The sequence below is a fragment of the Nerophis lumbriciformis genome, linkage group LG36 (assembly GCF_033978685.3).
Source record: "Nerophis lumbriciformis linkage group LG36, RoL_Nlum_v2.1, whole genome shotgun sequence".
Taxonomy (NCBI): Eukaryota; Metazoa; Chordata; class Actinopteri; order Syngnathiformes; family Syngnathidae; genus Nerophis; species Nerophis lumbriciformis.
This window is the reverse complement of record NC_084583.2, coordinates 14,202,501-14,226,993: the sequence shown is the minus strand read 5'-3', so window position 1 is coordinate 14,226,993 and position 24,493 is coordinate 14,202,501. Positions and strand designations below refer to the sequence as shown.

The window sequence follows — 24,493 nt, the reverse complement described above, 5'->3', positions numbered from 1 at the left end:
AAAGAAGTTGGGAAAGGTGGCAATAAATACTGATAAAGTTGAGGAATGCTCATCAAACACTTATTTGGAACATCCCACAGGTGAACATGCAAATTGGGAACAGGTGGGTGCCATGATTGGGTATAAAAGTAGATTCCATGAAATGCTGAGTCATTCACAAACAAGGATGGGGCGAGGGTCACCACTTTGTCAACAAATGCGTGAGCAAATTATTGAACAGTTTAAGAAAAACCTTTCTCAACCAGCTATTGCAAGGAATTTAGGGATTTCACCATCTACGCTCCGTAATATCATCAAAGGGTTCAGAGAAACTTGCCTCTGCGCATGCGCATAGCATAGATCCAACAAATCGATGACTAAATTAATCGCAAACTATTTTTTTATAATACATTTTAATCGATTAGTTGTTGCAGCCCTAATCGATATACATTTTGATACCGGTACCAAATTATTGGCATCAGGACAACCCTAATGTAGACGTGTAATTTTTACATCACTATGTAAGATCCAGGCAGAGATGCTTCATGTGATCTCCCGCTATGTTTTATTGTTGTCTAGTGACTAATGAAAGACACACATATTACTGTTACTTTGTATTAATTCCATTGTGTATCCAAAAAAAAAACAGTTTCAAAATACAGCTAATTATAGGTTTCGGCGCTCTCCACCGCCCGGGATGTGTTGGCGTCATATCACCTACACCAGTGTTTTTCAACCACTGTGCCGCGGCACACTAGTGTGCCGTGAGATACAGTATGGTGTGCCGTGGGAGATTATCTAATTTCACCTATTTGGATTACAAATATTTTTTGCAAACCAGTAATTATAGTCTGCAAATTATGTGCTGTTTTTGAGTGTCGGTGCTGTCTAGAGCTCGGGAGAGTTACCGTGTAATACTCTTCTATATCAGTAGGTGGCAGCCGGTAGCTAATTGCTTTGTAGATGTCGGAAACAGCGGGAGGCAGTGTGAAGGTAAAAAAGGTGTCTAATACTTAAACAAAAAATAAATAAAAGGTGAGTGCCCCTCAGAAAAGGCATTGAAGCTTAGGGAAGGCTATGCAGAACGAAACTAAAACTGAATGGTTACAAAGTAAACAAAAACAGAATGCTGGACGATAGCAAAGACTTACTGTGGAGCAAAGACAATGTACATCCGAACATGGCATGACAATCAACAATGTCCCCACAAAGACGGATAAAAACAACTGAAATATTCTTCATTGCTAAAACACAGTAGATGTGGGACATGAAACTGCTACAGGAAAATACCAACAAAAGAAAAAAAAGCCACCAAAATAAGAGCGCAAGACAAGAACTAAAACATTACACACAGGAAAACAGCAAAAAACTCTTGGTTATGGTTTAAAGTCACATCCAACAATTGCGACAACGACTTTTTACTATCTACTGAGTTTCGTTTTTTAAGGATTTCTGCTTGTGGTGTGCCTCCGGATTTTTTAAACGCAAAAAATGTGCCTTGGCTCAAAAAAGGTTGAAAAACACTGACCTACACTATATTGCCAAAAGTATTTGGCCACCTGCCTTTACTCACATACGTTTGTATAATTTGGTGCAGAACATATCTGTCTTTGAGCTTAATGTTTCTGTGCATTGTCCCTTCAAATGAAGACTAAACAACAACAATGCTACAAATATACCCAGATACTGTGTGTGTTCAGTGTTAACATTTAAGCTTACTGTAATGTTGTGTTGTTTGGATAAAAAAAAGATTATGCCGCTATTACCTCCTTGTTATGTTGGTTTGTTGTATATACATGTGACGTTTCCCTCTCGTGGGTCCTCCAGACCGTAACAGACGCCCTCGTGAGCCCGGTAATCTGATGTAACAATGTATTTGTGAGCGCACACACGCTAGGACCACACTCCACGCTACAACTTTTCAGTCTTTGTGGCTTTTTCCTTCTGGCAATGTCCATCAACTGTGTCCGCTCACCAGCAACTCCAACTCCAAAAATGTGTCTCGGCCCGGCTGCTGCTAATCAAGGCGACAGCTGATTAGATAACCAGCCCCAGCTGGGCAATCTACTCACCTTCCGCTGGCTTTGAGGCTGGTCCTTACACACCCCGCTCCGCGGCAGGCCCGCAGACCACGCCCCCCTCCACATTACACAATATATATATTTATTAGTGTTTTCAAAGTGTGCAGTTTTTTACTAAAATAGAAACTTTTTTTGAGGCTAGAACCAATTATTCATGTTTACATCGATTCTTATGGGGAACTCAGGTCACAATGCGACTCTTTTGGTTGGCGAACCATTTTCAAAAACCGAGGTTCCACTCTACAACAATTTATACAACGTCATTGAAATCCAAACCAACAAAGGAAAATCATTCACTACAGTAGTTCAAGCGGTTCACCAAATTAGTGATATTTTCTTTATTTTATTAGCATGTAGCTTTCTCTTCCTCTATTTACGTTCCCACATAGCTAAACAAGCTGAATTGACCACACTTCAGAGTCACACACCTTACGGCCAACAGTCGGAATAGCGATAGAGCAGTGGTTCTCAACCTTTTTTCAGTGATGTACCCCCTGTCAACATTTTTTTAATTCAAGTACCCCCTAATCCAGGGGTCGTCAACCTTTACCAGTCAAAGAGCCATTTTGACCAGTTTCACAAATTAAAGAAAACAATGGGAGCCACAAAAATATTTGGAAATTTAAAATGAAATAACACTGCATACAAATTTATTTTTTTTGCTTTGTGCTATGTATAAACCAAGGGTCTCAGGTCCACGACCCACACCTTAATATGAAAATTGAATGTTAGTGCGGCCCGCGAGTTTTATATGAATGGCTCTTGACAGCGTCATACTTGTCAACCCTCCCGAGTTTTCCGGCAGACTACGAAGTTCAGGGCAACTATTCTCTCGAACGTGCCGTGATGGTACAGCATTTAGCGCCCACTACAACCAGCGTGCCGGCCCAGCCACACGTTGTGTGGGGCTTCTGCTTGCTCACATAAGTAACCACACAGGTTACACTGACACACAGGTTACACTGACGGTGGCGGTATAAAAAACTTTAACACTCTTACTAATAATACGCCACACTGTGAACCCACACCAAACAAGAATGACAAACACATTTCGGGAGAACATTTGCACCGTAACACAACATAAACACAACAGAACAAATAGCCAGAATCCCATGTAGCCCTAACTCGGGCTACATTATACAGCCCCGCTACCAAACCCAGCCCACCTCAACCGACGCACGGAGGGGGGGAGGAGGAGGGGGGGGGGGGGGTTGATGTGTGGGGGAGCAGGGTTGGGGTGGGGGCGTGGTTTGGTGCTAGCAGGGGTGTATAATGTAGCCCGGAAGAGTCAGGGCTGCATGGGATTCTGGGTATTTGTTCTGTTGTGTTAAGGTGCAGATGTTCTCCCGAAATGTGTTTGTCATTCTTGTTTGGTTTTGGTTCAAAGTGTGGCGCATTATTAGTAAGAGTGTTAAATTTGTTTTATATGGCCACCGTCAGTGTAACCTGTGTGGCTGTTGATCAAGTATGCCTTGCTGTCGCTTGCGTGTGAAAGCTGAAGATGCATATAACAAGGGACTCTGCTGGCACGCTGTTTGTACAGATTGTAAAGGGCGCTAAATTCCGTACCATCATGGCACGCCCTTATTATTATTGTAAGGTGTTGTAAGGGTGAAAACCGGATAAGATTAATCCCGGGAGTTTTCTGCGAGAGGCACTGAAATCCAGAAGTCTCCCGGGATAATCGGGGGGGTCGGCAAGAATGCAGCTGAGCCGCATCAGAGTGATCAAAGAGCCGCATGCGGCTCCGGAGAAGCGGGTTGCCGACCCCTGCCCTAATCAGAGCAAAGCATTTTTGGTTGAAAAAAAGAGATAAAGAAGTAAAATACAGCACTATGTCATCAATTTCTGATTTATTAAATTGTATAACAGTGCAAAATATTGCTCATTTGTAGTGGTCTTTCTTGAACTATTTGGAAAAAACAAACAAAAAAAACCCTAAAAACTTGTTGAAAAATAAACAAGTGATTCAATTAATAATAAAGATTTCTACACAGAAGTAATCATCAACTTAAAGTGCCCTAATTGGGGATTGTCAAAAATGTCCTCTCCTGTTGTTCTCCCCTCTAATGTTTTACAAAAAAGTATGTGCTCATAAATATCGTCAGTATCGATGTATCTGACAAAACCTACAAGTTGTGCATTTCCACTAATATCTGTTGATTCATCCAGCTGGAGGGTAAATGAGTCGCTAAGTTTTCCAACAACCTGCTCAACAATGTCTTTTCCCATTTTATCTACTCTCCGGCAAACAGAGTCATTTGATAAAGGCACATTCTTTATTTGTTTTTATCCAGCATTGTCTCGGCCAGCACTGCAGCGGCTGGAAGTGTCAGCTCTTCAGCGATAGTGAACGGCTTTTTGGCTTTAGCAACAAGCAAAGACACCGCGTAAGAAGCCTCCAGGGCTTTGGCTGATGTTGTGGAGGCTTTCCGCATCGTGTCTTGAGATGACCTGAATTCATTTAGTCTCCTCTTAAAAAAATCAGGTGGCTTACCGACATGGCAAGCGTGTTTTGTCCGGAGATGCCCGCTGAAGATGTGCGGGCTTCATGCCGCTGTTCGCTAACATTTCTCCACAGAAAAAACACAATGCCTTGGGGGGGTTACAACTCGAAGCCGTAAATCCCATTAACACATATTCTTCGGAATACTGTCTGAATTTTGCCGGCTCATGTTTGGCCTTCTTTGGCACATGTTCCTCCTTGTTTTCAGCTGCATTACTGCTACGCTTAAACCACGCCTCCATTGTTTTCTACATCGATAGTTGATTGACAGTTGGTGCCGTGTGCAGAGGTGGGTAGTAACGCGCTACATTTACTCCGTTACATCTACTTGAGTAACTTTTGGGATAAATTGTACTTCTAAGAGTAGTTTTAATGCAACATACTTTTACTTGAGTATATTTATAGAGAAGAAACGCTACTTTTACTCCGCTACTTTTATCTACATTCAGCTCGCTACTCACTACTAATTTTTATCGATCTGTTAATGCACGCTTTGTTTGTTTTGGTTTGTCAGACAGACCTTCATAGTGCCTGCCCATCCCATCCATTTTCTACCGCTTATTCCCTTTGGGGTCGCGGGGTCATAGTGCCTGCGTTTCAACAAATACAGTCACTGGTGACGTTCACTCCGTTCCACCAATCAGATGCAGTCACTGGTGACGTTGGACCAATCAAACAGAGCCAGGGGTCACATGACCTGACTTAAACAAGTTGAAAAACTTATTGGGGTGTTACCATTTAGTGGTCAATTGTACGGAATATGTACTGTACTGTGCAATCTACTAATACAAGTTCCAATCAATCAATCAAAAGTGTGAAGGAAAAAAGACCATTTTTTATTTCAACCGTACACCCCGTCAAAAGCCTAAAGACTGACTGCACAGTTCCTGTCTTCACAATAAAAGTGCCGCTCCATCGCGCCTGCGCTTTCAAAATAAGAGTCTCCGAAAGCCTGCGCAAACAAGCTAGCAAGCTACGGAGTTTGCCGCCAATGTATTTCTTGTAAAGTGTATAAAAACGAATATGGAAGCTGGACAAATAAGATGCCAAAAACCAACCACTTTCATGTGGTATTAGACAGAAAGGAGGAACTTTTTTTCTCCTCCATTTGAAAACGTGGACGTTATCAGCACTACTGTCTGATTCCAATCAATGCAAGTCATCAGAATAAGGTAATACACCAACTTATATTCTTGTCTTCATGAAAGAAAGGAAACTATATGTGTTAAACATGCATGTATATTCATTAAAACACATTTAACATGTAAACAAAAACGGCAAAATAAAATAAATTATATACTGTATATATCAATGTATGTATATATATATATATATATATATATATATATATATATATATATGTGTGTGTGTGTGTGTATATATATATATATATATATATATATATATATATATATATATATATATTTATATATATGTATATGTGTGTGTGTGTGTATATATATATGTATATGTGTGTGTGTATATATATATGTATATGTGTGTGTGTGTATATATATATATATATATATATATATATATGATATGTGTGTATGTTACTCATCAGTTAATCAGTACTTGAGTAGTTTTTTTACAACATACTTTTTACTTTTACTCAAGTAAATATTTGGGTGACTACTCCTTACTTTTACTTGAGTAATAAATCTCTAAAGTAACAGTACTCTTACTTGAGTACAATTTCTAGCTACTCTACCCACCTCTGGCCGTGTGGCACCGCCAGGTAGGATCAAACCATTATGGCATGGGCCATGGGGGAAACTCTGGGTTTATGGTAATGAATGGAATAGCCTACTTGATTTGATGTTCAGTTTATGAACTTACATTCATATTTTGTTGAAGTATTATTCAATAAATAATAAGGCTGAAACGTCCCGTCGACGTCATCGATTACGTAAATACGTCAACGCTGTTTTTGTGCGTCGACGCGTCGCATACCTTATTTCCTTGAATAACCTCCGGGGCGCTAATTAATTTAAAACCTCTTCTCACTCCTGCGCTTACCAAAAGGCGTGGGGTAAATTTAGGCCTGCGCTTATAAATTTGAGTGATGTAAAGATACCATCATGAAAAGCACATGTAATATAAAAAAACTTTATTATGGTCTTACCTTTACTTATAAATGAGTATTCTGATCAAAAGCATCGATAACTTGTTTATAGAAGTCTTCCTTATCTTTCTTCAGTTTTAAAAGTCTCTCTGTCTCGATGGAGATATTCCTTTAAGTATTACCTCCTGCTTCCATTGAAAGTCCAGTTTAGAAAACTGTTTTATTTTAGATATGTAATCCTCCATGTTAAAAGTGCAAGCAAACGATCACTGCTCACTCTTGTTGCTTGTTGTCTTCTTCTGCAGCACCGGTCTTCTGCAGTACCGGTAGTCGCAAGAAGGATCACTAGCGCCCTCTACCAGCAGGAGGCGGTAGTCATTTAATGACTCATATTTGACACACGCAGCTACGGTATATTAATAAAACATAGCTGCTTACTGTTCTTTTTAGCATATTCAATAGCTTGGACCTTAAATCCTACTGAATAGCTCTTAATCTTCTTCCCTTTATGCGATTTCAAATGATTAAATCAGCCTCCTCCATTTTGAAAATTATGACTCGTGATGTGACGAGTTTGACTCGGCGGAAGTTCTAGGCATCTGCTAATTATTTTGCGAAATTAGTTTGACCCGGCGGAAATTCTAGACATGCGCTAATAAAAATAATATTTTGCGAAACGAGTTTGACCCGGCGTTAATCCTGAGCCGGCGGTAATGCTAAGCATGCGCTAATTATTTTGCGAAACGAGTTTGACCCGGCAGTAATTCGAGGCATGCGAATACTATATACCCGGCGCCAATTCAAGGAAATACGCACTTTTTTGTATTGGATGTTTATCTTTATTTTTGCACATTTTAAAGCAAAATAAGCAATACTTTTACTTTTGAAATGCTTATACTATTGCAGAATATTAAGATTTGCACTGGATGTTTACTTTTATATTTGCACATTAAAAAGCAAATAAGCTACTTTTAATTTTGTTAAATGTTAAAAGTTTTAAATGTTTATTATTAGCCTTTATTTAACCAGGTAAACATTACATTGTTACAGAATAGTTTGTCATGTTGTTGTCAAAGTTGAGTGGCCATACTTTTTTTTTTTTGTAAACAAAAGCCATGCCTTTTGAAAAAACTGGCCTACATTTATTTTTTCATCTTCATTTTAAATTTAAAAAAAAATCGGTAAAAGGAAAAATAATCTACCGATTAATCGAAAAAATAATCTATAGATTAACCAATTAATTGAAAAAATAATCTATAGATTAATCAATAGAAAAATAATCGTTAGCTTCAGCCTTAATAAATATATTTATAAAGGATTTTTGAATTGTTGCTATTTTTAGAATATTTAAAAAAAATCTCACGTACCCCTTGGCATACCTTCAAGTACCCCCAGGGGTACGCGTACCCCCATTTGAGAACCACTGCGATAGAGAATGGGAACTACATCTTCACAAGTACGTGTGAAAATAGAAGAAACCACATTATTTGAGAAGTCAGACTAATTTTGTGCATGGAAACATACTGATTGACACAACTTCTCTATTGGACTGTAGTTATCTGGGGTCACAGCTAGATATGTGTGTGTCATCTGCATAACTGTGATAGTTAACAATAAACCTGTGTAGAATTGGAAGCAAAGGTAACATATATGGATAGGCTGAACAAAAGAGATTCAAGAACAGACATCGAGGGGACCCCATAAGTCATGGACATTCCATTCCATTCAAAACTTCCAATGGTCACAAAAAAGAGACTTTTTTCGAAGTAGGACCTGAAACAATTCAAGACTGTTCCATTGAGTCGTATTCAAGTTTACAACGTATTCAACAATATACTCCGATCTACTGCAGCCATCACCAAATGGCAACCATGTGACACTTGACCAATTTCAGTCAAAAGCAAATATAATATAAAGTAAAGTAATGCTCGCAATTTTACACATTCTAAAAATACCTTTACAAAAAAACAAACATGGGAATAAAAGAGCAAATAGTTGTCAGTAGTGTAATGAGGAAAGTCCAAATGTTAACGATAATGACATAGGGTTGTACGGTATACCGGTACTAGTATAGTAGCGCGATACTAATGAATCAAGTTCGGTACTATACCGCCTCTAAAAAGCATGTTCGGCAGCGCAAAATCACGGAGTACTTACAAGCAGACACAGTGTGTAAACAGAAAAGGGAAAACGGACACATTTTGGCCTAAAAACTAAGATAAAGGTGAAGTTATAACACAGAAACACCCTCAGGAAGAGGTGCTTTAAGACATGGCTAGCTAGCTAGCGGCTAACGTCCAGCCGCAGTCGGCAGTGTTGTAGCTACTTCTAAATCACTCATCCTCGCTTCCATGGCGACAAATAAAGTAAGGTTCTTACAAGTACCATTATCATTGCAGGACGAGGAATAGCTAAACATGCTTTACTACACACCGTAGGAGGATACAATAGCTCACCGGCGTCACAATGTAAACAAACGCCATGGGTGGATCGACACCTGACGTCCACTGTAATGATACCAAGTACAGGAGTGTATCTCGTCATCTAAGATGGATGATGCAAAGTGGAAAAGTGTTCTGTGGTCGAGTTCACATTTCAAATTGTTTTTGGAAACTGTGGACGTCGTGTCCTCCGGACCAAAGAGGAAAAAAAAGTTCCGGATCGTTATAGGCGCAAAGTGTAAAAGCCAGCATCTGTGATGGTATGGGGGTGTATTAGTGCCCAAGACATGGGTAACTTACATATCTGTGAAGGCGCCATTAATGCTGAAAGGTACATACAGGTTTTGGAGCAACATATGTTGCCATCCAAGCAACGTTATCATGGACGCCCCTGCTTATTTCAGCAAGACAATGCCAAGCCACGTGTTACAACAGCGTGGCTTCATAGTAAAAGAGTGCGGGTACTAGACTGGCCTGCCTGTAGTCCAGACCTGTCTCCCATTGAACATGTGTGGTGCATTATGAAGCCTAAAATACCACAATGGAGACCCCCGGACAGTTGAACATTTTAAGCTGTACATCAAGCAAAAATCTGTCTCCTCAGTTCCCAAACGTTTACTGAGTGTTGGTAAAAGGAAAGGCCATCAACACAGTGGTAAAAATGCCCCTGTGACAACTTTTTTGCCAATTGTTGCTGCCATTAAATTTTAAGTTAATGATTCTTTGCAAAAAAAAAATCAAGTTTCTCAGTGTGAACATGAAATATCTTGTCTTTGCAGTCTATTCAATTGAATATAAGTTGAAAAGGATTTGCAAATCATTGTATTCTGTTTTTATTTACGAATTACACAACGTGCCAACTTCACTGCTTTGGGGTTTGTAAAAAAGTGATCGTGATCATTTTTTATTTGCCCTTGAGCCCAACCTTGAAACATGGTATAAAATACTCCTACATCCTCTTTATTTCCCTCTCTCTCTGAAATTGAATCACAAAAAATGTTTCCTGATTTAAATTAGTTAGGATTATATTTATTTTAATAAATGCTGCAATTATGAGAGAAAGTAGATTATTCGTTTAAAATAGTAATCATTTAGCCTTTTCCATTGGGAATGTAGATGCACTCTGTTGGAAGTGAGTGAATCTCATTTTGCAATATTTGTATATTCAGTCATTTTTTGTGTATCATGTTGAAGAACTGCTTTTTTTTAGGGTTTTTCCTCATTTATTGTCTGTTAATGAATTAATTACTTAACACATGTCCATATTCAAATTTACACACACAAGAAATGATCAACTATTTACCTCAACTTTCTATCACAAATTAAATGCAACAGACAGAAAAACGCTGCAATTACCATCAACATTTTTGGGGAGATGTGTTGAAGGATGCATCAAAGCCCATCCTATTGCATGGTGCATTTTATTTGACTGTTTTGGAGTCCTAAAACATCCAGCCAGTGCACAGCAGGAGGCAAATAACAAAAGTGAGATAAGTTATAATGAATATGCTAAATATAGAAAAAAAATAGCCCCACTCTGATTTACATAATAGTATGAGTTATTCAAAGTTTTTTAGTCTTTAATGTATAATTTTGTTGTTGTGGGGAATTTCACCCAAACTGGATTTACAGATAAGGAAACTGTGACAAATAGAGCAGAGTATCTCTATTTATTTGTCGAACAATATGCAATAAGAGGAAATGCATTTCTAAATGCACATTGTTATTCCTACTTGGGTCTTGCCCTGCACATAGACTGACAATCAGTCAGTCAAGTTTCATGAAAATGACTAGTTGATTTTGTATAGTCGTCCAAGTATGTTCATATAGAAATCATTGTGTCTTCTAGGATGGTACAGAGGGTACCTGGCCAGAAACAAAGCCCACCAGGTAACAGCTCCTGTACATTGGATTTGACGTCAACAAAACTTACAATGACAATGTGTGCAATAACTTAAGAGATTCTGCATTGCAGGGTGTGTTTCCTGCCAGTTTTGTACACCTGAGGGAGGTCATTGTACAACAACGCGGGTGAGTGTGTGTACTAGGGCTGTACGGTATACCGGTACTGGTATAGTATCGCGGTACTAATGAATCAAAAACGGTATTATATTCTGTTTGAAAAGTACCGGTCTCCAGGGCATGACGGCGCGTCGTCACGTCATGACATTGCTGGTTTTACGAGCAGAAGAGCATGTTCGGCAGCGCGCACACACGGAGTACTTACAAGCAGACACAGTGTTTAGACAGAGAAGGGAGAATGGACGCATTTTGGCCTACAAATTAAAGATAACGGTGAAGTTATAACACTGAAACGCCCTCAGGAAGAGGTGCTTTAAGACATAGCTAGCTAGCTAGCGGCGAACGTCCATCCGCAGTCTCCAGTGTTTTAGCTACTTCTAAATCACTAATCCTTGTCTCCATGGTGACAAGTAAAGTGAGTTTCTTACACGTATCATTATCACTGGAGGACGAGGAATAGCTGAACATGGTTGACTGCACACCATAGGAAGATACAATAGCTAACTGCTAACAGCAAGCTAGCACCCCTGAATGTAAACAAATGCCATGGGTGGATCTACACCTAACATCCACTGTAATGATACCAAGTACAGGAGCGTATCTAATCGATACTACTATGATTACATGGATATTTTTATCGTCACAAAATCTTTTTTCCTTTTTTAAAAATTCATATCATGTTTATAAACTCAGGAAATATGTCCCTGGACACATGAGGACTTTGAATATGACCAATGTATGATCCTGCAGTGTCGGCGTTAATGCACTTTTTGTGTCTTATTATGCATTGAAATCGCACATTTTCAGTAGTCCGCGCGGACGTGGGACACCGATTTTTTTTTTTTTTTTTTTTACCGACCCTGCCTCCTGCGTGTCAAAACGGTGTTTTGTTTATATTTGCCGAGTCAAATTTCCGTCCCCGTTGATTGCGTTTTTATTGGTCGACTTCAAAGTTATGAACTTTCCGCTACAATTTCTTAAATTTTGATTCGCCGAAAGTTTTTTCGATCACAAATACCGTATTTTTCCGAGTATAAGTCGCTCCGGAGTATAAGTCGCTCTGGCCGAAAATGCATAATAAAGAAGGAAAAAAACATATATAAGCCGCACTGGAGTATAAGTCGCATTTTTTGGGGAAATGTATTTGATAAAAGCCAACACCAAGAATAGACATTTGAAAGGCAATTTAAAATAAATAAAGAATAGTGAACAACAGGCTGAATAAGTGTACGTTATATGAGGCATAAATAACCAACTGGTATGTTAACGTAACATATTATGGTAAGAGTCATTCAAATAACTATAACATATAGAACATGCTATACGTTTACCAAACAATCTGTCACTCCTAATCGCTAAATCCCATGAAATCTTATACGTCTAGTCTCTTACGTGAATGAGATCAATAATATTATTTGATATTTTACGGTAATGTGTTAATAATTTCACACATAAGTCGCTCCTGAGTATAAGTCGCACCCCCGGCCAAACTATGAAAAAAACTGCGACTTATAGTCCGAAAAATACGGTACTGCATTTCCGATAATAAGACTCCCATGTGTTATTGTTTTCGTCATGGCGAGCAATAAACCCAAGAACGGCTCACTTTTGAAGATGGAAAGATGTTTTGCACGCCAAGTAAACGGGCTAAGAACAAGAACACCTTTACGACCCGGTGCACTGGTTTTCAAAGATTCAGCCTCACCAGGAAACATCATGTTACATCCTGCTTGTCTGCTCCCAGACCATGGTCGAGGAGCGCGGGGGAGACGTTCCCTCCAGGGCCGATATATTGTCGGGGGTAACACCCTCCATTTTACCCGGCAGTGGATCCCTACAGTTCCGCTGTTTGGTCGGAATGACGAGGCCGTCAATTTGTTACAACTCTTTTATTTATGTTTATGTTTATGTTATGTTTATAAACTCAGGAAATATGTCCCTGGACACATGAGGACTTTGAATATGACCAATGTATGATCCTGCAGTGTCGGCGTTAATGCATTTTTTGTGTCTTATTATGCATTGAAATCGCACATTTTCAGTAGTCCGCGCGGACGTGGGACACAGATTTTTTTTTTTTTTAACCGACCCTGCCTTCTGCGTGTCAAAACGGTGTTTTGTTTATATTTGCAGAGTCAAATTTCCGTCCCCGTTTATTGCATTTTTATTGGTCGACTTCAAAGTAATTAACTTTCCACTACAATTTCTTAAAATTTTGATTCGCCGAAAGTTTTATCGATCACAAATACTGCATTTCCGGTATTAGGACTCTTGCGTGTTGTTTTCGTCATGGTGAGCAATAAACCCAAGAATGGCTCACTTATGAAGATGGAAAGATGTTTTGCACGCCATGTAAATGGGCTAAGAAAAAGAACACCTTTACGACCCGGTGCACTGATTGTCAAAGATCCAGCGCCACCAGCCTTACCAGGCGCCAAGAAACATCATCATGTTACACCTTTCCTGCCTGTGTGCTCCCAGACCGTGGTCGAGGAGCGTGGGGGAGTCGTTCTCTCCAGGGCCGATATATTGTCGGGGGTAACACCCTCCATTTTACCCGGCAGTGGATCCTTACAGTTCCGCTCTTTGGTCGGAATGACGAGGCCGTCGATTTGTTACAACTCTTTATTTATGTTTTCCACAAAGCCAAGCGGACATCCACCATGCTATTAACACTCCTGAACATGCTAGCTCCCCCTCTCCTAACTTGTCCACTCACTAACACACGTCACTCACCCCACATCCTGCCATTCTTTAAGGGGAACACACAGCTCATGGCCATCACCAAGCCAGAGATGAAATGTTAGAGGCATTGAGTGCCACTCTATTAAATTACATTGAAACTAACTTGCCAAATTTTAAGTTTGTTGGCATTATTTGCCATGAATTTGCAGAAGTGGTGGTTTTTAAACGACTGATGATCTACATACAGGTGGAAAAAATCAATTCAATGTGTCATATGCATGTATGCCCTGGCATAACGATTATCATCATTTCATGACCGAAGCAAAAAACTTTTTACACTTTTATACTGAAATAAATACACCTACAAGTTATTAAATGAAAATATAGAAAAAAATACCGGCAGCAGTAAAGTTTAGATCCATGAAGAAAAGAAGAAAGTGAATGAATGATTATCACTGAATACATTTACATATGCATAAAAATGTGTTTTCTTTTGTATTATTTTTTTAATGAATTAAGTAATGTTTATGACAACCTTTTTCCAAAACACAATATAGAATGTGAGATATAACAGGAAAATGCATACATTTATCATTTGTTTTCAAAACGGTCACAAAAAAGTGGAAACCCAAAAATTTACCGTGGGACCCCATTTTTATGGGTTGATGGGGTCCCTGGGAACCCATTTTTAAAATTCCTAGCACCAACACTGTCCTGTAACTACTTGGTATCGGATTGATACCTAAATTTGTGGTATCATCCAAAACTAATGTAAAGTATCAAACAACAGAAGAATAAGTGATTATTACATTTTAACAGAAGTGTAGATAGAACATGTTGAAACAGAAAATAAGCAGATATTAACAGTAAATGAACAAGTGGATTAATAATTCATTTTTACAGCTCATCCCTCATACTTTTGACTAAATAGAATGATAAATGACACAATATGTTACTGCATACATCAACAGACTAATTAGGAGCCTTTGTTTGTTTACTTACTACTAAAAGACAATTTGTCTAGTACGTTCACTATTTTATTTAAGGACTAAATTGTTCTTTGATTGCAATAAGAAACATATCTTTCATGTACCGTAAGAATTTTGTTAGAATAAAGCCAATAATGCCATTTTTTTGTGGTGCCCCTAATTTAGAAAAGTACCGAAAAGTGTTAAAACACATTTTGGTACCGGTACAAAGATATTGGTATCGGGACAAGCCTAGTGTGTACTGTATCCCCTTCTGTTACACCGTATTTGCCCTTATAAAAGAATAAAACAGACTATTTATAGCACCTGGTCAGCTGGGGTTCTCAGCGTGCTGTGACGATAGTATATAGGTGACCTAAACCATTACTGCTTCCTAATTAGTCCAGCAGATTAGAGAAAATTTGCGATACATGGCTCCAACTGTGCCTTAAAACCCTGTACTCTATTATTGTCTTCCATACTTTCCACATTGCTGCACTGCTTCCTTTTCTTGTTGCCCTCTGTCTGCTCCAGCTTTCGAGGCGTACGGTCGTTGTATTGTACTGTGCAGTGAAGTTGATTGATTATGCTTGAGGCAGCATCGATAGTCACACTGCATACAGACGCATCTAAAATTGTCATTTTATGCGCAACAAAAGACTCTTCATTTACAGCCTAATGCAGCCATTGTTTTGGTTATAATGTGTCAATGTGCTCTGCAGAGATGAGGAAGTGGTGCTGTCTGCAGAGATGCCTCTGGTGAAGGAGGTGACCACCACGCTGAGGGAGTGGGGAAGCATATGGAAGCAACTCTTTGTGGTACTGTGTTTTTATACTGTATATTGGCCTTTTATTTTAGGTCTCATTTCTGATATTTTATCAATCAATCAATCAATATTTATTTATATAGCCCTAAATCACAAGTGTCTTAAAGGGCTGCACAAGCCACAAAGACATCCTCGGTACAGAGCCCACATAAGGGCAAGGAAAAACTCACAACCCCAATGGGACGTCGATGTGAATGACTATGAGAAACCTTGGAGAGGACCGCATGTGTAGGTGACCCCCCCCCACCTCTAGGGGAGACCGGATGCAATGGATGTCGAGTGGGTCTGACATAATAATTGTGAAAGTCCAGTCCATAGTAGATCTAACATAATAGTGAGAGTCCAGTCCATAGTGGATCTAACATACAAGTGAGAGTCCAGTCCATAGTGGATCTAACATAATAGTGTGAGTCCAGTCCATAGTGGATCTAACATACAAGTGAGAGTCCAGTCCATAGTGGATCTAACATAATAGTGTGAGAGTCCAGTCCATAATGGATCTAACATAATAGTGTGAGAGTCCAGTCCATAGTGGATCTAACATAATATTGTGAGAGTCCAGTCCATAGTGGATCTAACATAATAGTGAGAGTCCAGTCCATAGTGGATCTGACATAATAGTGAAAGTCCAGTCCATAGTGGATCTGACATAATAGTGAAAGTCCAGTCCATAGTGGATCTAACGTAATAGTGTGAGAGTCCAGTCCATAGTGGATCTAACATAATAGTGAGAGTCCAGTCCATAGTGGATCTAACATAATAGTGAGAGTCCAGTCCATAGTGGATCTAACATAATAGTGAAAGTCCAGTCCATAGTGGATCTAACATAATAGTGAGAGTCCAGTCCATAGTGGATTTAACATAATAGTGAGATTCCAGTCCATAGTGGATCTAACATAATAGTGAAAGTCCAGTCCATAGTGGATCTAACATAATAGTGAGAGTCCAGTCCATAGTGGATCTAACATAATAGTGAAAGTCCAGTCCATAGTGGATCTAACATAATAGTGAAAGTCCAGTCCATAGTGGATCTAACATAATAGTGAGAGTCCAGTCCATAGTGGATCTAACATAATAGTGAGATTCCAGTCCATAGTGGATCTAACATAATAGTGAAAGTCCAGTCCATAGTGGATCTAACATAACAGTGAGAGTCCAGTCCATAGTGGATCTAACATAATAGTGAGAGTCCAGTCCATAGTGGATCTAACATAATAGTGAAAGTCCAGTCCATAGTGGATCTAACACAATAGTGAGAGTCCAGTCCATAGTGGATCTAACATAATAGTGAGAGTCCAGTCCATAGTGGATCTAACATAATAGTGAAAGTCCAGTCCATAGTGGATCTAACATAACAGTGAGAGTCCAGTCCATAGTGGATCTAACATAATAGTGAGAGTCCAGTCCATAGTGGATCTAACATAATAGTGAAAGTCCAGTCCATAGTGGATCTAACATAATAGTGAGAGTCCAGTCCATAGTGGATCTAACATAATAGTGAGATTCCAGTCCATAGTGGATCTAACATAATAGTGAAAGTCCAGTCCATAGTGGATCCAACATAATAGTGAGAGTCCAGTCCATAGTGGATCTAACATAATATTGTGAGAGTCCAGTCCATAGTGGATCTAACATAATAGTGAGAGTCCAGTCCATAGTGGATCTGACATAATAGTGAAAGTCCAGTCCATAGTGGATCTGACATAATAGTGAAAGTCCAGTCCATAGTGGATCTAACGTAATAGTGTGAGAGTCCAGTCCATAGTGGATCTAACATAATAGTGAGAGTCCAGTCCATAGTGGATCTAACATAATAGTGAGAGTCCAGTCCATAGTGGATCTAACATAATAGTGAAAGTCCAGTCCATAGTGGATCTAACATAATAGTGAGAGTCCAGTCCATAGTGGATTTAACATAATAGTGAGAGTCCAGTCCATAGTGGATCTAACATAATAGTGAAAGTCCAGTCCATAGTGGATCTAACATAATAGTGAGAGTCCAGTCCATAGTGGATCTAACATAATAGTGAAAGTCCAGTCCATAGTGGATCTAACATAATAGTGAAAGTCCAGTCCATAGTGGATCTAACATAATAGTGAGAGTCCAGTCCATAGTGGATCTAACATAATAGTGAGATTCCAGTCCATAGTGGATCTAACATAATAGTGAAAGTCCAGTCCATAGTGGATCTAACATAATAGTGAAAGTCCAGTTCATAGTGGATCTAACATAACAGTGAGAGTCCAGTCCATAGTGGATCCAACATAATAGTGAGAGTCCAGTCCATAGTGGATCTAACATAATAGTGAGAGTCCAGTCCATAGTGGATCTAACATAATAGTGAGAGTCCAGTCCATAGTGGATCAAACATAATAGTGAGAGTCCAGTCCATAGTGGATCTAACATAATAGTGAGAGTCCAGTCCATAGTGGATCTAACATAATAGTGAGAGTCCAGTCCATAGTGGGGCCAGCAGGAGACCATCCCGAGCGGAGACAGGTCAGCAGTGCAGAGATTTTCCCAACCGATGCACAGGAGAGCGGTCCACCCCGGGTCCCGACTCTGGACAGCCAGCACTTCATCCATGGCCACCGGACCTGTGTCCCCCCCCTCCACAAGGGAGAGGGGGGCAGAGGATAAAAGAAACGAAATGGCAGATCAACTGGTCTAAAAGGGGTGTCTATTTAAAGGCTAGAGTATACAAATGAGTTTTAAGATGGGACTTTAAATGCTTCTACTGAGGTAGCATCTCTAACTATTACTGGGAGAGCATTCCATAGTACTGGAGCCCCAATAGAAAACGCTCTATAGCCCGCAGACTTTTTTTGGGCTCTGGGAATCACTAATAAGCCGGAGTTCTTTGAACGCAGATTTCTTGTCGGGACATATGGTACAATACAATCATCAGCAAGATAGGATGGAGCTAGACCGTGTAGTATTTTATACGTAAGTAGTAAAACCTTAAAGTCACATCATAAGTGCACAGCAAGCCAGTATAGGTATATATGTATATAAGGTATATACAGTATAGGTATATATGTATATAAGGTATATACAGTATAGGCGTAATATGATCAAACTTTCTTGTTCTTATCAAAAGTCTAGCAGCCGCATTTTGTACCAACTGTAATCTTTTAATGCTAGACATAGGGAGACCCGAAAATAATACGTTACAGTAATCGAGACGAGACGTAACGAACGCATGAATAATGATCTCAGCGTCGCTAGTGGACAAAATGGAACAAATTTTAGCGATATTACGGATATAAATATATATTATATATAAATATATAAATAATAAGCTTTCATACTGTAACGACCAGCTAATTTTAATGTTTTATGTTCACGTGGTTTGGATTTTTAAGTCAGTTTTTCCCATGTTTGCAAACACACTGTCCGTGCCTGAAAGGTGATTGGCGGAGAATTAGGAAGTGTTGTTGCGTGTCCAAGGAAGCGCGGACTCACCAGACGAAAGTGTTTGCACGGTCGGCAAAACCTGTTGGAATTGTGCCGTTTGCTATCCTAAGATTGGTAATACAAGTTAATAATAGCGTCAAACTTTGTGTGATTTCTTCTGGGGGCTACAATATATCCTATTACTTTGATTGGCTTTCAAGTAGGGCTGGGCGATATGGCCTTTTTTTAATATCTCGATATTTTTAGGCCATATCGCGATACACGATATATATCTCGATATTTTGCTTTAGCCTTGAATGAACACTTGGTGCATATAATCACAGCAGTATGATGATTCTATGTGTCTACATTAAAACATTCTTCTTCATACTGCATTAATATATGCTACTTTTAAACTTTCATGCAGAGAGGGAAATCACAACTAAGTCAATTGACCAAAAGTGTATTTATTAAACAGTTATTAAGCAGTGGCACAAACATTCATGTTATTTCCGAACAGAAAGTGCAAGATTGTCAGAGACATTTTAAAACACGCTATTAGTGCACTTTTGTGCATGATGTCACTAAGATGACTTATCAAAACAACACTAAATTAAAGTGCACTTTTTGTACAGAACGCCACTACAATAGTTTAAAACAAATAAAGTGCAGTTTTGTGCATGATGTCACACAAGATATGTCAATAACTGTCAAATAAAAATGAGCTGCATAATAGGAAATCAAATTGTGTACGTCCTTCGCTATGTGGTAGGTTCCGGCGGACGTTATCTCCTTATGTCGTGGACTATTTTTTTCATACGGTGTTGATGTGGAAATGGTTGCTTTGGCATTTTGTGGGTGTGGCACCGAACAGAGATGTTGACATGCAGAGTAAGCACTCTTCATTCTCTAGCAGGTGACTTTTCAAATGAGGCTACATATTAGCAGTAATGCTACTTTTTATAGCATTACGCAGCTACGCTTTTGCCACACACTTGACAAATTACGGTTGTCTGTTTGACATATTCCCACTTAAAGCCAAACCACCGCCAGACGATGCACCCCGTGCTGTTTTTCTTGGGAAATAATTATTCCTTCATTTGTTACCAGATTCGCACCTTCTTTCTCTCGTATTACCACTCGCACCACACCCAACGTTACCCATGCTGCTACCTCTCTGCTCCGCGAGGGCGTATACGTATGTGACGTATGTAAGAAGGTGCGCTTGTTTAAGTCTCTGTGAGAAGGGAGACTAGAGAGAGTGAGAAGAGCCTGTAGTGTAATGCCAGCAGCTAAAAGCAACTGTGTGAGAACGTATACTCGAATATCACGATATAGTTATTTACTATATCGCACAGAGACAAACCCACGATATATCGAGTATATCGATATATCGCCCAGCCCTACTTTCAAGTAAAAATAAACAACTTATTTTCAAGGTGTGGCGGTAATGAAAATGCCGTGGCGGCGCACCACATTCAATTACATTAAGGGGAAACCCTGGTACTGTATATTCAAACAAATATAACATGTAGGTGATGGATCAGCTTTCTATTTAATAAAAAAAGCCAAAACAACAAGCTAAGCTGTCCTCCTCATGCAGCTGCCCAGCACACACGCACACTGTCCTTAGCTTCATGGCGCACTCACTCTTGTTTGAAATCACAAAACTCCTCAACTGTAACAGTTGCTGGTTAGGATTTTTGCAGAATGTAAGGGGATGAAGGAAGGCAGAGTCGACAAGGCTGTGGACTGCTTGTCCAGTGCTTTCTTTGGACTCGTATTAGGCTAGCACAACTATAAAAATGCTGAAAAAAGGCTAAATAAAAATGTAGTACTCAGCACAGTAGCTAACGACTGCACTGCTCTGCTGACTGGATGAGCACCGGAGATTGATCAGCCCGCCACAGTAGATCGAACACCAAAGCATACTTTTATTCGGTCTGTGCTTCAGTATTCAAAACGTTTGTACAATAAACGGGTTTGTAAATCAAAGTTCCACTGGATATGCAATCATTCACATAAGTGTGTACGCTCCTCACTCATTACAGCAACGGTTTTTATTAGAGTATATCTTATCAATGGAGAATGCTATTGTCACTGATATAGTTAGCAGTAAGAAATTAATACCTACTGCAAATGACTCTGCTCACATAAATTATTGTCTAAATATAGCAGCACAAGTGGGTAGCAAAATGACTGCGTTTTGCCTACAGTCGAGCATGGGGGTGGTAGCATCATGGTCTGGGGCTCTGTGAGTGCTGCTGGCTCTGGGGAGCTGCGGCTCATCAAGGGAAACGCGATTTGGGACATTCTAAAGAATAACATGAGCCCCTCTCTTATGAAACTGAGTATGAAGAAGACAATTAGGGATGTTCTAGATCAGGGGTGTCAAACTCAAATACAGAGTGGGCCAAAATTTAAAACTGAACAAAGCCGCGGGCCAGGGTTGAACAAATTAACCTTTTAAAAGGGACCCAAACACGTTTTTCATTGAATATTGAACAAGCAAGGCTTATATAACTTTATAGTGACATGCAAATTGAGTTTCAAATAATAATACAAATAATTAAAAAATATCAATGGCTTATCAAATACAATTTAAATAAAAATTGAATGCCTCTTTTCTATTTGCAGCCTTCTGAGGTAAATATCAACATTAACTTTTTCCACAGGCTAATACATTTGAAAATAAAATAACAATGAATAAAACAACCATTCAGGACTTTAAACTGCTCAGTTTGCAACACACTGATCTAAACTGATGTGCCCAAGCCAGATACCTGCCATCTTTTCTTGGATGCTAGTTCATTAATGTCGGGGCTCAGGCTTTGAGCTGAGGCAACCTTCATTATTGAACGAAGGTGTTCATCAGTCGTTATATCTCGTCCACCCGGACCACAGTCTTGAGGGCGTGCCCTAAATGCACTGCCTTTAACGTACTCTACGAGCTATCATCACGTCCGCTTTTCATCCATTCTAACATCGTTCAGACCCAGTCACAAGATATGTGCGGCTTCTGTACGCACACACGAGTGAATGCAACGCATACTTCATCAACAGCAATACAGGTTACACTGAGGGTGCCTGTATAAAAAAAACTTTAACAATGTTAGAAATATGCGCCACACTGTGAATCCACACCAAACAAGAATGACAAACACATTTCGGGAGAACATCCGCACCGTAACATAACATAAACACAACAGAACAAATACCCAGAATCCTTTGCAGCACTAACTCTTCCGGGACGCTACAAATTTGGCCCGCGGGCCAGAGTTTGACACCCATGTTCTAGATAATCATGTTGATAGGATAGACTTGTTTTATCCCACAATTGGGAAATGATGTACCGCATATTTCGGAGTATAAATCGCTCCGGAGTATAAGTCGCACCGGCCGAAAATGCATAATAAATAAGGAAAAAAACATATATAAGTCGCACTGGAGTATAAGTCGCATTTTTTGGGGAAATGTATTTGATGAAATCCAACACCAAGAATAGACATTTGAAAGGCAATTTAAAATAAATCAAGAATAGTGAACAACAGGCTGAATAAGTGTACGTTATTTGAGGCATAAATAACCAACTGGTATGTTAACGTAACATATTATGGTAAGAGTCAATCAAATAACTATAACATATAGAACATGCTATACGTTTACCAAACAATCTGTCACTCCTAATCGCTAAATCCCATGAAATCTTATACGTCTAGTCTCTTACGTGAATGAGATCAATAATATTATTTGATATTTTACGCTAATGTGTTAATAATTTCACACATAAGTCGCTCCTGAGTATAAGTCGCACCCCCGGCCAAACTATGAAAAAAACTGCGACTTATAGTCCGAAAAATACGGTAGTTGCGATGCATATTTTACATACAGTAACAAATGTAAAACGTAATAAAAAACAAAAAATAATCAATAAATAGCAATACCACTATGCACATATTGACATATTGTCAACTAACAATTGCACTATATACAAATAATAAAATCAAAAACACTATCCCATATTGCACATTGAGTGAAAGTTTTGTATACCAAGAAAATAAAAACAGATTACAGTAATTTTGTCCATTCACTTATGTGTGTCACTAGTTTTCACTGAGCGCCACATCGCAATTATGGCTGCCCTCAGAAGTAACTGTGATTAATATATGAATTTAAGTGTAGACTGACAGCTCAGTTGCCAGAATTTGATCATATAATTTATTTATTTTTACAGCATACCTCCATAAATGAAAAAAGCGTACCACTGTTTTTTTTTACAGTAAAAATCTAGCAACAGAGCGGATAGTTTTTCTACGGTAAAATCTATGGCTGTTGTGTTTACAATATATATATATATATATATAGAAAAACGGTAAAATTCTGGCAACTGAGCAGCTACTTTAAAAAAAAAATTTTTTTAAGTAAAATCTATTGCCAATTTAATGCATAACTTGCTTCGAAATCAAAAGTCAATGAAGTTTTTATTTATATTTAAACATAAAACGTTTGTAATGTGTGATAATATAATATTTGATAGATTACTGGGAAACATGAAACTAATAGTTCATTATTATTACAGATTATAACTACTTTCTAACCTAAATTCACACAAATGTAACTCATAATACATTATTAACATAAACAACTTTATTATTACATAAGTCAAAAAGATATTTGAGTATATATTTATGTTTTAAGAAAAAAACAAATGTATGATATTTGTTACATTATTACAAAATATTGAATGAAAATATATGCAATTGCCTGCAGTACATTTATTTTTTTCTGTCAAAATGGAAAGAACGACTATATTATGTCAGAAAAGATCAATTACTTTATTGACGCATATTACAAAACCCAAAACCAGTGAAGTTGGCACGTTGTGTAATTGTAAATAAAAACAGAATACAATGATTTACAAATCCTTTTCAACCTATATTCAATTGAATAGACTGCAAAGACAAGATACTTAACGCTCGAACTGGTAAACTTTGTTATTTTTTGCAAATATTAGCTCATTTGGAATTTGATGCCTGCAACATGTTTCAAAAAAGCTGGCACAAGTGGCAAAAAAGACTGAGAAAGTTGAGGAATGCTCATCAAACACTTATTTGGAACATCTCACAGGTGAACAGGCTAATTGGGAACAGGTGGGTGCCATTATTGGGTATAGTCATTCACAAACAAGGATGGGGCGAGAGTCACCATTTTGTTAAAAAAAATGCGTGAGCAACATGTTTCAAAAAAGCTGGCACAAGTGGCAAAAAAGACTGACAAAGGTCAAAAGGTTCAGAGAATCTGGAGAAATCACTGCACGTAAGCAACAATGCCCGTGACCTTCAATCCCTCAGGCGGTACTGCATCAACAACCGACATCAGTGTGTAAAGGATATCACCACATGGGCTCGGGAACACTTCAGAAAACCACTGTCAGTAACTACAGTTGGTCGCTACATCTGTAAGTGCAAGTTAAAACTCTACTATTTAAAGCGAAAGCCATTTATCAACAACACCCAGAAACG

At 38.8% G+C, this 24,493-nt stretch overlaps 1 protein-coding gene across 2 annotated transcripts in view; it reads left to right on the top strand.

The window, feature by feature from the left end:
• The window catches only part of dock2-like (dedicator of cytokinesis protein 2), a 399,373-nt gene that overhangs the window by 14,074 nt on the left and 360,806 nt on the right, over positions 1–24,493 (top strand). For both annotated transcript variants that reach the window (XM_072912417.1, XM_061930395.2), the window contains exons 3-5: positions 10,922–10,962; positions 11,048–11,103; positions 15,470–15,566. In XM_072912417.1, the coding sequence (XP_072768518.1) occupies positions 10,922–10,962; positions 11,048–11,103; positions 15,470–15,566 (194 nt within the window). The remainder of the gene's footprint in view (positions 1–10,921; positions 10,963–11,047; positions 11,104–15,469; positions 15,567–24,493) is intronic.